This window comes from Pseudopipra pipra, chromosome 4 (genome assembly GCF_036250125.1).
Source record: "Pseudopipra pipra isolate bDixPip1 chromosome 4, bDixPip1.hap1, whole genome shotgun sequence".
Classification (NCBI taxonomy): domain Eukaryota; kingdom Metazoa; phylum Chordata; class Aves; order Passeriformes; family Pipridae; genus Pseudopipra; species Pseudopipra pipra.
Genome location: NC_087552.1, coordinates 20,626,054 through 20,642,024, shown reverse-complemented (window position 1 = coordinate 20,642,024; position 15,971 = coordinate 20,626,054). Strand labels below are relative to the sequence as shown.

At 44.3% G+C, this 15,971-nt stretch overlaps 2 protein-coding genes across 13 annotated transcripts in view; one reads left to right on the top strand and one right to left on the bottom strand.

Annotated features, from left to right (window-relative positions):
• The window catches only part of FAM13A (family with sequence similarity 13 member A), a 139,441-nt gene extending 129,579 nt beyond the window's left edge, over positions 1 to 9,862 (top strand). For 9 of the 11 annotated variants that reach the window (XM_064651901.1, XM_064651898.1, XM_064651896.1 and 6 more), the window contains 4 exons: positions 174 to 257; positions 4,137 to 4,333; positions 5,023 to 5,124; positions 6,174 to 9,862. In XM_064651901.1, coding sequence (XP_064507971.1) covers positions 174 to 257; positions 4,137 to 4,333; positions 5,023 to 5,124; positions 6,174 to 6,300 — 510 coding nt within the window. In that variant the 3' untranslated portion in view covers positions 6,301 to 9,862. The remainder of the gene's footprint in view (positions 1 to 173; positions 258 to 4,136; positions 4,334 to 5,022; positions 5,125 to 6,173) is intronic. The other 2 variants (XM_064651897.1, XM_064651903.1) reach the window with 1 other exon arrangement.
• Positions 9,863 to 10,398: 536 nt separating this feature from the next.
• HERC3 (HECT and RLD domain containing E3 ubiquitin protein ligase 3) overlaps positions 10,399 to 15,971 on the bottom strand; it is a 48,903-nt gene continuing 43,330 nt past the window's right edge. For both annotated transcript variants that reach the window (XM_064651906.1, XM_064651907.1), the window contains exons 23-25: positions 14,206 to 14,389; positions 13,332 to 13,434; positions 10,399 to 12,190 (exon numbers count right to left, since the gene is read on the bottom strand). In XM_064651906.1, coding sequence (XP_064507976.1) covers positions 11,982 to 12,190; positions 13,332 to 13,434; positions 14,206 to 14,389 — 496 coding nt within the window. In that variant the 3' untranslated portion in view covers positions 10,399 to 11,981. The remainder of the gene's footprint in view (positions 12,191 to 13,331; positions 13,435 to 14,205; positions 14,390 to 15,971) is intronic.

The window sequence follows — 15,971 nt, the reverse complement described above, 5'->3', positions numbered from 1 at the left end:
TCAGCCCAAGGTTCAGGGGGTTTGCCAGGAATGTTTTTTTCTGTGAGAAACAGATTTCTCCTGGTGGTCCAGCGATGAGCTGGGAGTGAATGTATGGGTGAGAATGAGCTGAGAGCAGGTGGTGGAGGAGAAAGGGGTTCACAATGTAACATACTTGTTAACACCTGTCACAGGGTTCCCCCTCCAGCAAGCGGAGAAGCCCTTTGCTGCAGCCAATTATCGAGGGCGAAACAGCTTCCTTCTTCAAGGAAATAAAGGTGAAGACCTCCAGCTGCTAACTAATTGCTCAGTTTGCATCAATTTTCCCCTTATACCAATGAAAGAGAATGATTGATTTTTTTTTTTTGTCAGTGTTGATTTTTTTGCAGTGTCCTCCTGAAAAATCAGTAGGTGCTTTAAGCCTCGCCAATTCTGATCAGATTCTTTCCTTGTAGATAAGACTACAGTATTTCCTTGGCTTTGCATTCTTTCCTGTCCTTCTCCTTCCCCCTCCATCTGCACATAATATATTTTATTTTGCTTCAAAAAAAAAATAAAAATCACAATTACCCTTGTTTCTTTCTTTCTTATTTGCTTTCCTCCTTTCGTTTTAATGACACTAACTTGTTTTGCGGTAGTTTCTCTCACTCCAAAGATCTGTGGCTTGCACACAGCACCGTGGCAGGAATGAGCTCTCACAAAACTAACGCTTGCACATGGAGCCAGCCGGGGCACTTCGGGATCCTGACCTACTCCCATTCGTGTGCTTTTTTTGTCTAGGCTCTGTGTCACCACCTGGTGAAGGGTATTTCTAGCTAAGTCACATGAGGATGGAAGTAAGAACAACTTGATTCTGCTAGTTAATGCCTGGTCATTTGGATGGCGGGGTTGTTGTGTTTCTTTTTCTCTTGCTGCTGTGGAGTAATAATTCTAGGTGATGATGATTGCTATGATATTGGGCCTTCCCCTGAGGAGTGAAGTCCAACAGTTGACCAGGACAGAGAGCATGGAGCTGGGCCCTGGCTTACTTTTGGTACCCTTGCAATGCAACAGGGGAAAAAAGGGCTTCAGTACACTTGGGTTATTTTATCTGTTACCCAGCCAGAGCTTGGTTAGTAGTGTAAGTACTGCAGACTTAAACATCCCAGATAATTTGATTACTAAGCAGTTACAGTAGATTGTGTATTAGTGGACTATTCAAGACACATATTCATTGATACCAGATTGCAGACTGAAGATGTTGAGCTGCTGTTTGGAGGCTGGTTAATAATCACTAAGCTTCTTAGTATTTTCTAGATGACCACCGGATCAGATCTGCAGTAGTGTTCTGGTGGGGGAGTATTTTTGTTTGCTTCTGTTTTTTTCTTTTAGCGTGTTCTCTGTTTTTCACCTATGCTTGCACCCCGAGTCAGAACTTCAGCTGTCAGTTATGGTGATCTCTAATGGCCAGCATGGCTGGTGCTGTGCCAGGGCAGCATTGAACAGGCTCAGCAGTGTCCTACAGGGGATGGAAACCTAGAGAGGTTTCTGACTGAAGATCATGATGACAACCTTAAGCCTGTTAACTCTTACATGTCCATTAGCATTTAAATGGGGCCCCGTGGAGCCACATCTGACAGCTTTGTACTGAACTTCACTCAGAACTGAAGAGAGGAAATGGCCAAAAGGCCCCAGAACAGCCGCTGCATAGATCCTCTATGGGCAGAACACTATTTGACAGGCCTCTGACAATCGGGTTGTTGGGGTTTTTTCCTTGGTTGGTTGGCTGGCTGGGGTTTTCGGAAGCATTTGGGAGAGTTGGCTAAAAGCTTGAAAGGTGTTTGAGGTGAAGCCTTACCAAACATTTTGATACAGTATTTTGAATGTTGTGTTGAAAAAAATCATTGGGATTCTCACTTTCTGTGAGTGCCAATGATAGGATACTCTATAGATTTTATATTTGTAACTCTGTAATACCTCATGATTACCCAAAGATCCAAGCAGGTGCACACTAAATGGATCTAGTCATTGAAGATCATTCTGGTTCAAGGTGTAAATGCTGGTGCAGGTTTAAAATAAGATTCCTGTGTGAGACTTGTGTACAGGGAAGGCCTTAGGTGGTCATTTCTATTTGAGTTCTTGCTAAGAATCCTTTTAATTTGCTCTTTCATTTGTAACAGCAAAATGTGATAGCCAGATGCAGTGTTTTGTCTCTGAGGTCTAAACAAATGAAATTTCTGCAGTTTCTCTTCCTTCTGCTGTGCCCTGGAGTGAGGCAAGACAGGCTCATGGGCATCCATGGGGAAGACACCTTGCATCTGTCCTCAGGAGCAGTTTGTCACACTGCCTTTGAGAATTGTCTGTTTACTTCTTTCGAGAAGCTCTCCCAGGAAAGGGCATGGGAGCTTCTCCTTTAGTGCCAGAGAGATTCTCCTAAAACAAAATGTACTGTTTTTGCTTAGATTGACTTAGCAAATCCTCCTCCATGCCACAGCAGGACTGGTGTTCTGCTGCAGCCCTGGTTGTCCTTACCTGTCCAGGCAGCACAGCACATTTGGGGACTGGTAAATGAACAGTCTTCCCTGTCCAGTTCAGCTTGGAGTTGTTTGCAGGGTTTAAGAACAGCATGTGACTGCTGATTTATGCCTTCTGTTTAAGCTATAAAATTTACATCTGACAGATGGGTCGCTAGGTATTGCTTTAACTTTCACAAATTATCTTTCCCTGCAGATTTTCCTAAGATGCATTCAAACTTCTCTATATCTTTTATTATTATTACTACTCAGAACTTCTCCCCAGCTAATGTTTATTTCACCCTCAAGCTTGGTTGTAATTCTCGGCCTGTGGCTTTGAAATGCATTATCATAGCCTAGAGCTTTAACTTAAAAAGAAAACTCTGGGCAGACTATGATTTGATTTAAATGTATGCATTTATGAATCATTGACTTTGAGGATTTAATGGGACTAGGCCAGGTCCTAGTGTTACCTTCTCCCTTTTTGCTTGAAATATAGGGGTAGTCTCTTAGGAATAATTGAACTGTTCACAAGGAATCACACCAAAAAAAAGTCAAGAAAATGTCTTCTTTTGATCCCAATGCTACAATATACTTTTGTTTTGAAGACTTCAGTGGTACTAGCTCTCAAACACTTTTAAAGATATGCATGTGCTTAGATCCTTCCTGGCTAGAGTTTCGTGGCTGTAAAATAAATATATATATACACATACTTACATATTTAAGAGATTTACTGCCCATGCTGGCATTTACTACCTTTCGCTCGTGCTCATCCCTCATTCTTTATATTAAGTTTGAAAACTGCCTTCTAGAAATGTCTCCATACATAAGAGACTGGGCCCTTTTCCCTGATAATTAAAATAACTTCTGGATAGTGTCACAGGACAAGCCCTACATTCAAGAATGCTGTGAATTGGTGAATACCAAGTGCAGCAGGGACTTTCAGATCTTATGTCCATAAATTTTGTAAAAAATTGGAACACAACCAATTCATCAGTGTGCCTTGGGGAAAATGGAAATTGCACTGTGCAGAGTTCAGACTTAGTGTTTTCCACTCCGATTTTTACTGTATTCCAGCTAAATGGTCAGAGCTTATGTCGGGAACGTGTTAGCAACAGCAGTCCTTTTTCAGTCAGTCATATCCCACATTTGGGTAATTGTAAGGCTGATCTGAGCTCATTGGTATCACTCTATAAGCACTCCATTAGAGAGAGCTGTTGAGCTGCAACTATTGAGAGAATATTCCACATTTTAACCTGGAAGTCTTTATGCCACCAGGGAAAAGGCAGAGGATGGCTGATGTGCTTTAGACAGTATGCATAATGACTGTAAGTGGGTTGATTTACATCAGAATACATAAATTAAACAAGGCAACGTGTTGCTAAGAACCCCACGTATTTTTTTTTTACTCAACTGTGTTGCCCTGGGTCTCCTTAACCAATTGAGTCTGGTGGTTGCAGTTTCTCTGTCGTGCTTTGGGTATGGGCTGTCTTACTGATGGTCTCCTGGTGTCCTGCGTATTGCTTGGCAATTGAAGTGTTTGCTCTGCCTATCCACTTCTTTTCTTACATGTTCCCCAGTGCATGTGGTGAAAGGAGGAACTTGTTTCTGAGAAGGGAAGCAGTAACCTATTGTGTTGTGGGGGTGCTCTGTCCCTGTTTGTAGGAGGAAGAGGAGGGGTCCGAGGAGGACAGCAATGTGAAGCCAGATTTCACAATCACCATGAAAACAGATTTCAGCGTGCGTAGCTTCTTGGATCAGCTGGAAGATGATGCTGATGGCTTTGTTTCCCCGGTGGATGATAAGATGCCATCTAGGAGCAATCAGGATATGGGGCTTTCAAATCTCCATGAAGCATCCATGTATGTGAAATTCACAGGCAACTTCAAAAAGTTATTTCTTGCTAAGGTAGCATTTTATTTGTCAGAAAAGTGTCTAGATTTTTTTTCCATTTATGATCCAAGTGAGAAGTTTTTGTGCTTTATTTTTAAATGCAATAGACCCTTATATGAAAGAGTCTGGGAAGAAACTACCTTGTCCTGATACTCATACTTGGCTTCTGCATCTTTCGATTCCAGCACTAAGTAATAGCCCCACCTCACCAGTGGCAAGCCTCTATCATGAAAACCCTCTACTCTACAAGGTTTCGAGGTTTTGGAGAGGTCAAGTGGAACTAGCTTTGCTAGTTTCAAACAACTGAGTCTGATGCAACCACATGTAGGTGGTAGCCTTAAGTTGTGACCATTGAATCTTGAACCTGTAAATGTCACCAAACCCAGACCCATCTTCAGCAAGTAAGTTTCATAGAATTGTGTGCCCTGGGGAAATTGGAAATTGTGAAACACACTTGACCTCCTTAGAGGCTTCAGCTGAAGTGTATGATCGTTTTTCTGAACTAAATTTGGAGAGCTTTTGATTTCAAGTAACATGAGGTTGGCAGAGCAGTTCTGTTGCTTGGTATACACGCAACTATACATTTGTAGGTTTACTGCATGTTTCCTGTTATAATTGTGTACATATGTATAATCTTATTTATCTTTAAACCCAATAGCTCTGAACTGTTGGAGCAGCTCCAAGAAGTCAGGGAAGAGAAAAAGCGTATCAGAAAAAAGTTGAGAGACTTTGAAGATAATTTTTTCCGACAAAATGGAAGGTAATAATTTCTCTCTGTTATTCAGCTACTTTGTCTGGTTTGCATCTACAAAGAGCTCCAAATATGGAAAGTTACCTGAATTCACTATTACGTATTTCTTCACAATCATTATCATTTAATATCCACTTTTCTTACAGTTGCCTATTAAAATAAATTACAACCCCTTGTGCATACACACACTCACACACACACAGAGGCCAAAGAACTTCAGGGACCATGGCCTCTTTGAAAACTTTGTCTTAGGACAAGCAGAGGGAAGCAAAAGTACAGACTGTGAAAATCCAGCTGCCTCTAGCACAGCTGACAGGAATGGTGGAAGAGTTATTCGGCAATAAAATAATTGAGTTCTTTCATAATGCTATATGTTTAGATTTCTGTCCTATTCTTGCTTATCTGTGAGATATTCAGACACTAGTTTAACAAGAATTTTTGCCTTAGTGTAGCTGGGTTTATTGTTTTCAGAAAATGTCCCTCATTAATGAGCTGATAGAATGTTTTCCTATATTTGTAAATTATCTTGTTTGTTTCTTGTCACCAGCCGTCATCCTTAGAGGTTTTTGTAAAATCACTGAAAACTTAAAAGGTTTCTTTTAGGCTAAGAGCAATCTGATCAGATGTCATGTTCTTTTTCAGAAGTGTGCCTGTTCCTATAACAAGTGCTGTGGTACCAAGCCAGGGGAGGCTGTATTTGTATTTTATTTTGTCAGGCTAGCAGGCTGGCACTCAGGTGGCTCCTGAGTTGTTTTCCAGCTGTTGTGTAGAGGCTGGCGATTTCAGAGAAGCAGGGCATGTTTCAAATAAAGTTTTCCATTTGGAACTGTGGGATAATGTTCAGCTTCAATACACAAGGGTCCCACACTTCCTTGGAGCAGATTGTTTGCCCCTCATTTTGTTTTTTTCCTCTCAAAGGATAAAAGTGATGGTCTTGTTCTCTGATGAGTAGAGGAGAGGAGCTGCTTTTTAGGTCTTGTTGGGGTACGGAGGGAAGCTGCTGAGGGGAGGGCATTCCTGTTACAGAAATCTTCATGATCTGCTTTCACTCCCACTAGGAATGTGCAGAAAGAAGACCGCACTCCCATGGCTGAAGAATACAATGAATACAAGCAGATAAAGGCCAAGCTGAGGCTGCTGGAAGTCCTGATCAGTAAAAGAGATATTAGCTCCAAGATCATGTAAAGGAGGAGATTGTTTTTGCCAATAAACAAAGAGGAGAGAGCACGAAATGGACAAATGCATGAAGTGGATGCAGCAGGAGCTTGACTGGGGAGAGTTGAGGAGCTCCCTCGGAACTAAGGGCCATTCCTGGAGGTGGGAGAGGGAGGAAAGGTGGATTTCCGTCACTCTCTACACTCACTGTTGCCCACTCTTTCTCCAGGCCTGATGCCCAAAATGGAGTTTGCCAGTGTAGGAGACACAACACTGCTCAGTGACTGCACTGAAGGGATCCTTCTGTATTGATTTGCTTACAGATCCTGTAATATTTAGAATATCAAAACCAGCCATGCTATTCTTTTTTCCCAGGATTTCATAGCAAGAGGCACAGTAGGATGAATAGTAATGAAATCATCAAATAGCTTCTACCTTCGTTTAACAGACAAGCGCCCTGACTGCTCTCATGTGAACGTCAGGTAGCACCAAGACTGTTCTCTTGTAGCTACAGTAAAGATTTGCTCAGACTTTTGACCTGACTGTTTGGAGTCCAGCATCTTCTGTTGCTCTGGAGAAATGCTCTAAGAATCTCGTCACCATCACCTAGAGCTGGTGTGAGTTGCAGTTTTGCCCAGGTTTGAGTTGGGTTTTCTTCCCACTTTTTTGATGGCCAATTCAACTGAAGTAGAAGGAAGTACCTACATCTGTTTGGGATAGTAAAGAAAATGAGCCATGCAGGAAGGTTCTTGCCAGCTTGTTCCACTTGGAAGGCGATACGGTGACATTATGACTATGATTGGGCAACAGGGAAGAGAAGAGGTTTTAAAAGCTTAAAGTCAGAATTCCTTGGGATTTGGGTAGTTGGTTAAATATCTGGTGTACAGTATCTGGAAGATATCTGGAAGACCCTCCCCATCAGTAGTTCATCATCTGATACAAACATGAGTCTAAGCTGAGCAGTCCACATGGGTGTCCCACATACTCACTAGCCTAAATTTTGTTCATGTACCTCACAACTGTGTGGGCTGCAGCAGTGACACTGTGATGATGGCAGCAGAGGATGGTCTCTTCCCAGTGTGTAGGAGATATGGCAGCACAGAGGATACTGCAGGGAACTGAGAGCCCAGAGCCATGTTCTGCCTGTGGAAAGGGCCTGTGTCTCGGGTGCAAGTTCTGACAGTTCAGTGTTTTCAAATTTGCTTATGACTTTCAGAAAAGTGTCCTGAGACAACTCATTCAGGTGCTTGTGTCAAACATGCTGCCTGAAGGAGAAAGGCAGCAAGTTGCTGAGGGCTCACAGTTCTGCAGTCCTGAACCACCTGGGCTTGCTCTCCCACTCCAGAGGCTTGAGTGCACCCCTTGGTCTGCCCAAGCCAGGGCTTGACCCTGATGTCCCAGGGAGAGCACATCCATAGTGCTTTAGCTCCCCAGGGGATCCTTGCCAGTGTGCAGAAGCCAAATGGCTGAGATGAAATCAAGTGCCAGTTGTAGCCAGGCCTCATGTACATTGCACCAGAGGAGCCAAGAGGACTCTCAGAACAACTCCTCCCCCTTCCCTCTTTATTACAGGCAGGTAAGCTCACAAATAATTGTATTGGGGTTGTGGTAGTTTCACTTGCCATATGTGCTGTGTTAATTCTTGCCAAAACTGCTGCTGTTTTGGTCTCTTCAGGATCCCATGAACTCTTTGAAAGGCAGCCATCTCCCAGTGGGTTGCACATGCCCATTGCTAGTCCTGATAGGTAAGGCACTGATCTGCATTAGTGAAAGCACTTAGGATGGGAACTTATGGGTTGGTTTGGTTTTTTACTGACTGCAGAATTGCCTGTTTTATATAAAACCAGCAAAGACTGAATTTCATATTTCCCAGTGGTCTGGAGGACTTGTGTGCTGACCTGGAGCTTGGCTTTTCAGAGGTGCTGAGTTCTCATCTCCTGAGAGATGTGGGACTCTGCCTCTGCAAAACTGATCCTTTGGGTGTGTTAACTGGGCTGACAGATGGGCTCAAAAAGTGCTTTTGAAGGTATTTGACTGGAAGGGAAGCCTGACCAGGGTAAACCCCTGTCCTAACACAGGGCAGCCCAGGAAACCAGAGCTGTGCCTTTGTCCTTCAGCCTGTTCGTGCAGGCTCTTCCTCTCACAGTCAGCACTCCCTAGTTATTTTAGGTAAGGCAGCTGAGCCAAACTGGCTGCAGTGTCACTCTGCTAGTAAAAGCGTGGGATGAGAAAGGATGTTGAGTTACCAAAAGGTGCTTAGCACTAGCTCGTTTTTGTATTGTTCAGGCCCAGTTCAACAAAACAAAAACCTGGATGGTGAGCATGTGCCTCAAGCTGGTCTGTTTTGGGATTTTGCTGAATTACAATGGACTAAAGCTTGAGTGCTTTGCTGAATCTGGGCCTGGACACCTTTAAATGGACAAGAGAAGCAATTTCTGCCCTTTTTCATAATCATGCATTTTTTCAGTGGGCCAAGGCTTCCCAGGAGTATGTTTTCTCTGCTTATTTTTAAAAGCCTGTTTGCACTGTGTACTGATAAATTATCTGTTTTGCTGGGTTTTGCCCCTGACAAATCTTGATAAATGATATGTAGGGAACAGTCCATTTTATTTTTAAACTGATGAGATTGTAGCATTTTCTGATGCTTAGTTACTGCTGTTTACATGGTATATTGCTAGAATTTCAGATAGTTTCTATGAAATGTAAGTACAGTTATGCACTTTAGAGAGTTTATATTTTTGGACTTTGAAAACTAAAAGTAACAAAGCCTGTTATCTGAGATTGTACATTAAAAGAAAAACCCACACCTAGCCAGTTTCTCTTTTTAAACTGTTCAGGTCTTTCCCCATGGCAAAAAAAAAGTAAAACTTCATCTGCCTAGTTGTGAACTGCTAGAAAAGACTGTTGTAGATAAGTGAATTTTAAAATTCCAGTCCTGGAAAGATGTGTACAAATGCTGTCCTGGGTTTGCAGATGCTGTGACTCCCCTCTCCCAGGCCTGCACAAGGAGGAGGGCTCCTGAGCACTAAAACATTGTATCTCCCACAAATGATTTGACTTCCCACTAACCACAAATAGCCAGGAGTTACCTTTGTCCTGCCACACTAAGTCAATCCAAGCAACAACTGTGTGTTTTGTTTGATAATTTGTCTGTGCCAACGTCAATGACTATTGACTGGAGAATATTAAATACAAGACTGTGCTTTTTAAAAGGTGTGAAGTACTGTACAAAAATGTACTTTATGTGATATAAATAAGCTGTTTAGTATAAGACAACCTGTTTTCATGTTGCTAGAACAAACTGTCTGCTGTAGATGGCAGTACGGTCTGTTGGGCTTCCCGTCCACTGGGGCCATTTCAGACGTGTGTCTGTATGTTACCACGTTGTGGTATAATAAATCATGGTGGTTTATGTAAATGATGGCCATGAACGGGTTGTGGACAAAATAAGATTGCAAGAGTTAAAGATAGAGGAAAAACTTGTCATTCTTACAAGTTGCATTTGGTTTTATTCCGTTTACTCCTGAGTAAACAGTTTGAATAATGGATGTTTATGTTAAAGGCAGTGAAATTAAAGCATCTTATCTTTTAATCATTCTTCTGACACATGGGCTGTTATTCCTGGTGCAAATTTCAGCTCAGGCCCCACCACACACCTCAGGGTGCTCAGGTCACAGGAGACATGGGGATGTTGTGCCAAGGGGTCTGCAGGACCAGGCAGGGGAGGACACAAGCTGGAGAAGCCTTGGTGGCCTTCACTGCCTTGAGGAAAGGTGCAGCTGCGCACCCTGCTGCCTGCAAAGCAGGAGGAAAGGAGGAGAAACACAGGGGGATGGAATGACACAGGTTCAGTCTCAATTCCCAGCTCTTCCACAGAGGACTTGCCTGACTTTGTCTGAGACATGACAGGCAGATAAAACCACACCTGCTCTCTCTGTGGAGAGAGCAAAGTGCCTTGGAGCTGGGGCTGCAGCAGCACCAGGTCCAAGGCACAGGAAAGCAGTACCCTCCCTCCACGTGCTCAGAGGTACGGTGAGGCAAGGGGGCGGTGAGGCAAGGGGGCGAGGCAGTGCCAGTGCTTGGAGCAGCCTCTCCTTTACTTCCCAAGACGAGAAGGCAGCCACTCAGTCAGAATTAAACATCAAATTTATTGCATAATACTGTACTATGTACACACACATCGAAAATAAACATTTGATATAATTGTATATTTATCTTAAATGCTGCATTAGAAAGAGGCTGGAGGGCTCTCCATGTAGCCCACAGCTTGTCTTAAAAAAAACAACCTAGAAGCCTCAAACCTTTTGTTACGAGGTGCAAAGTTCAATACTGTCTATTGAACATGGTGCATAAATACTATGTCCTAATAACAAGTCAATGTCAAAACCACCCTAGGCTTAAAATGAGATTTACATCAAGACCTGAAAAACTGGGGGGGTGGAGGGGAAGGGGAAGGGAAGAATCATTCAAATTTTATTTAATGGGGTGACGAGACTGGGGGAAAAGATAAAGGCTCTCCAATCACACAGGATGGATTTAGGTAGTGATTTTTCTATATTTCCAGTCTAGTTCATACAGATTGTCCTTCAGGTACCCCCCCCAGCAAAACAGCTGTCAAGTGAAGGGGCTGCTCTCAAACAGCAAAATAAATTAACCCTAGCTGCCAAAATAAAACCAATCTCTGAGAGCTATCACTCAAAAGTGGATCTTGTGCTCCTTTGTTTGACCTGACCAGACTGAAGAGCTTGTAACACCTCATACATTCACACACCCTGGCACATGCACATTCACACACACGTGACTCCTCTGGAGAAAGGTGGCAGTGGTAAAAGCAGCCACCTCACCTTGTATTGGAATAACAGGGCTCAGCAAAATCCACCCATGTAGTCTGTAGACTTGCCAAGACAAACACACAATACAAGAGAGGCAATTTGAGAAACCCGTTATTTCAGGTAGGGTTTGTCCTTCCACAAGCCTGAACACAAACCCCGCTCCAGAGGACTCTGAGGCTTCTTTAAGAAGACATTGCTTGGAAACAAAACACAGGACAAGTGAGGAAAAACAAGCCAATGCCCCTAAACCACCATATTTTCCATGAGACAGCCTGATGCAAAAAGACACAGCATCACTAATGCACTGCTCTGGGAGTCACAAATGACATCCCAGCCCCGTACCATCCACCAAGGACCAAAGGGCAGAGGGGATATTTCCATTCAAAGCAAGCAAGAACCAGCTTGCATTCAAAAAGGGAGGAAAAAAGGGTGGGGGGAAATCACAGCTTTTCAAAGAGGAGATTACTGAGATCCTCAGTTTCCACCATAACCTAAATGCAAGGAAACATCAAAATATTTAAACTGGATTAAAAGCAGAGGTAAGTGTGTGTGTGTATGTGTGTGTGTATAGGGGCAATAAAAGCAAACTACAAGGAATTGCCAGGAGGGCAGTGATGTCAAGTTGGAAGGAGAACAGAAATGCCCACTGAACTGATTTCATTCAGTAGATAAGGAAATTCAAAGCAACAGCCTCGCCCTACTTTAAGCCCCACAAAATGCTGGCAGCATCAGGGTGAGACTGCTTAATCTCTATTATTATTATTGTTATTTATATTTTCCAAAAAAAAAAATGTTCAGATCCATTCCCTTACAAAAATAAAACCCAAGCTCATTGTTTTCTGCCTCTGTACCCAAGTGTCTGTGCCTCTCCTGTGATGGTCAGGCCAAGCTGAACCCCTCATAGTGATCGATAGCTTGCACCAGCCGGGCGCTGAGGATCTCCTTGCTGCTGTACTTGGGCAGGTCCAGGAGGTTGTAGCAGGTGTGTGCCACGGGCAGGTACTGCTCCCCACTGGTGGTGGACTGGATGATGATGCGCAGGCTGGACATGCCGTAGATGGGAATGCGATCACTGCCCGTCAGAAACACTGGGAGAAGCAGAGGGAAGGTTGGACAGTTCAGGCAGGTGACCTCCCACCGAGGGCTGCACCTGAAGGCAAACTTCATCCCCACCTGTGCCATGAGAACCTGCCTGGAGGGGCCGAAGCCCTGACCAAGCTCCATGCAGGGCACGGCTGGCTCACAGAGCTGCAGGAGAGCAGCGTCGGTGCTGGGTGTACAAATGTGTAAATCAAATAGCCCACGACACACCCTTCCCTTAAAAGTTCCCTCTCATGCCTGGACAGGTTAAAAGGAGCAAAGCCAAGCTGCCTGATGCCCATGGCAGGGGCACATCCCTGTGGAGAGGGGGCCCAGCCACCCTCCCACCTGCCATCCCTCCCAGGCACACCACCTTGGATGCCAGGATTGGGGGAGCTCCTCCTTGCTGCTCCCCACCACAGTCACTCTTGCCCCCTGAGCGTGACCCTTGTGCACCATCCTGTGGTGGTCTGAGGAGGGGACGGGGGGAGATACCCACTAAAGCCTCTGCTGTGTACTAGGAGTCCTGAGACCCTCTCTACAGCTGCTGACTTCAGCCTGCACGTTTTGGCTGAGCCACTTTTCCAACTCAAACATGCAGAACAACTAAGCAGCTGATTGTTGCTTTGGAGAAAAAAAAAAGCCTCACACAAAAACGCTGGCCTTTGTCTTTCCAGCAGTCACAGAATCACAGTGTTTGAGGTTGAAGGGACCTCTGGAGGTCCTCTGGGCCAACCCCTCTGCTCAAGCAGGCCACCTAGAGCCAGCTGCCCAGGACTGTGCCCAGCTTTTGAGTATTTCCAAGGATGGAGATGTCTCTGTTACTCTCTGGGTAACTGTGCCTGTGTTCTGCACCCCCACAGGGAAGAGGTTCACCTGATGTTAGGTAGAACTCGCCAGTACCTAGTGAGAGACTGCACTGGATCCTGCTCTGCAGGTATCACATCTAGTGATTCTGAAGATAAAAATGAACAAAAAAGAAGAAAAAAACCCAACACAACAGAGGGGAAAAACCAGATCTGACTAGCAGATAACTCAGGAGATAGCCATTCCTGCTGGATCACCCTCTAGCACTTAATGCAATGAAACTCTGCAGCCACTCCCACCTGAGTCTTCAGGAGACACTCTGCACCACTGCAAGATACTTACAGAGAAATTTCTTCTTCTTTTCCAAGGGAAATGCATGAAAGGTCTCCCAAAACATTCTCACAGTTGGGTGTGTGGCAGTGTAGTCTCCCTTATAGACAGCACTCTATTAAAAATCAAAACATCACATCATTTCAGCTGGCACTAGAAAGCAAAGACTAAGCAGAACCCACACCTCATCTTTTCTAGTATCTGACATCAATCTGACATCAGCTCAGTGCCTGACAGTTTTGAAACAGAACCCAGGATGGGTGCTGGGCAATAGCATGGCTCAAAGACCCAGCAAAGGTTCTCCCAGCAATGTGAGGAAGGCAGACATAAGGCTTCTGCTGTTCAGCTCATTACAGGTGTCACAAGAAACCCTGGAGTGCCTGCTCACAGGCTGAACTCATGAAGAGGATCACGTGTGCTGCACTGCACAGCCGCTTTTACTGCTGAGGCTGAGACAGTGAATAACTTGCTCATCCATGAATTTTGAGAGATAACAACCCTTACTTGGTGCCCAGACTCCCCTTTGAACCCTTGGCTGTGCACTTTTTGCCCTTGTGCAACTGAGTTTCACTGTAGGTGAAGACCCTGACTTTGTGTCTTCCCTTCAGTCTTAGGTTTCATCCCTAAAAACAGCAGATGAAGTCCTTCTCCCCATCCTTCCTCATCCCGAATTTCCTCCCTTAGCTTTATCAGTAGCAAGACATCCCAGTAAAAAACTTTTCATGTGAATGACAGCAAGGTGTACAAGGAGCATTTAAAAAAAAAAAAAAAAAAGACAAGACACTAGGCTTATTACATCTCATGACACAGGCTAATGCCCACCTCGTGCAACTGCACAATCCTGGTACTTGAGAAAAAAAAAAAAAATACAAGAGAGAAGCTTTACCTCCTCCAGTTCCTCCCAGTTGTAGTTACTGTTTCCAACTATCATGGCCCTGAGCTCTGTGGGCTGGAAGAGTTCCAGGACTTTCCCACCACACACTTTCAGGAAGCCAGTAGAAAAGGCCGTGTACCACTCATGGATGGAGAGGTTGAAGATGTAATTTACGTAGGCTTCAACAAATTCTTCCCTATTGCATTGAGAGAAAGCAGGCAAAGGAAAGCACTTTTAATTGTATGCCAAAGCAGCAGCACTGCTAAGTTTTCCTATTTCTGCCTGTAATGTGTTTTGCAAACCTGAGTCTCCAACAGGTTCAACCCACTGCCCTCCTCTCACTGAGTCACTGCAACATGGACAAAGTATTCAGCAGCAATTACCACCATGTGTCAGATTATTCCCCAGCAGCCCAGACTCTGTACTACCAGTGAACACACCCACTGGCCTTGTATCCAGTTGCCCACAAAGTGAGTGACAGCAAGCACTGGGGAGGTGTCAGGAACAGAAACCTCTTCCCTATGGGACCCATGACCTGCACAGAGGCTGTGTTAAGCAAACAGCAGGATATAGTCACCAAATGAACATATTCACCCTCTGGTCCAGCTCCTGCAACACTCTGTTTAGGAAGTCCAGGAAATAACCTACAGATCTTCTCAGTCCACAGGTGTCCAGGGTTACTCAGCTCAGGGGTCTGTGCCCACCCACTGTGACATCAGCCTGCCAGGCTGCTGTGAGCAAGAGGTCTGCTGGGGAGAGGGAACAGACAGTGCCCAGCAGACTATCACTTCTGAAACCAAGAGCCTAGTGTAGTCAATTTTCAGAGGCAGCTCCTGCTGACTCAGTCCCCAGTAAGTCTCACCAGCGGTTCAGCACTTTCAAAGCCAAAGCTGTAGTCCAGGGGCAGACTGAGGAAATCCTACTCTGAAGTCTGCATCTGAAACTGCCAATTCCCTCCCCAAAGAAAGTTACTAAAAGAAATCACCACCCCTCACTACGGAGCAAGAAAATAGCCTATGAAAGCACATAAACCTCTTCTTCAGCCTTTGCACTCTGGTTAAATAAACATATGGCTTGTGCATTTGGAGTACGTGGCAAAGAGAATGACTCCTGTCAGAATGACAACCCTGTTTTCTGTCAGGAACAGCATTAAAGACAACATTCTGTAGTCACTGGCAAGAAACTTGTGGCAGTCTCTGGACTTTGCTGGGAGGTTAGACAGCTTCATTCTACTCTCTTGTTCCCATTCTCAAAGCACTAAGATCTGAGTGCAAACAAGAATTTCATTTGTGCAGTGACTTAAAATATTTCCCAGTATTAATTTTTTTTAACATCTGAATAGTGCACCAGGCAATGTGGCAAACTGGGACATGAAACCACTGTGTGTGGCAGCATCATTTTTGCCTGATGCTTAAGAGCAGCTTCCACCTGCACTCAAAGGACAAGCAGATCAGAGAACAGCATAGAATCCAATACCTCAATCTCTAGCTGAGGACATCAAAACTGAAAGAAATATTTTGGCCTTTTGGTGGAGGAATTCTCCACACATACACTATGCAAGAGCAGCAAGGGATAGGTGAGAAAGTAAAAAAAGATATAAGGAAGCAGACTAACAAAAATGAAAACTTGGAATAAGAAATCATATAGCAAAGGAGGAGTTATTTTCCAGTGCATTTGTTTTATTGTAATTTTCCCAATAGTCACCTGAGCATTAGGGAAATCCAAGCTGATTAAGCACTTAACTGTTGCTTAATACCTCTCCGGCTGTTACGGTCATG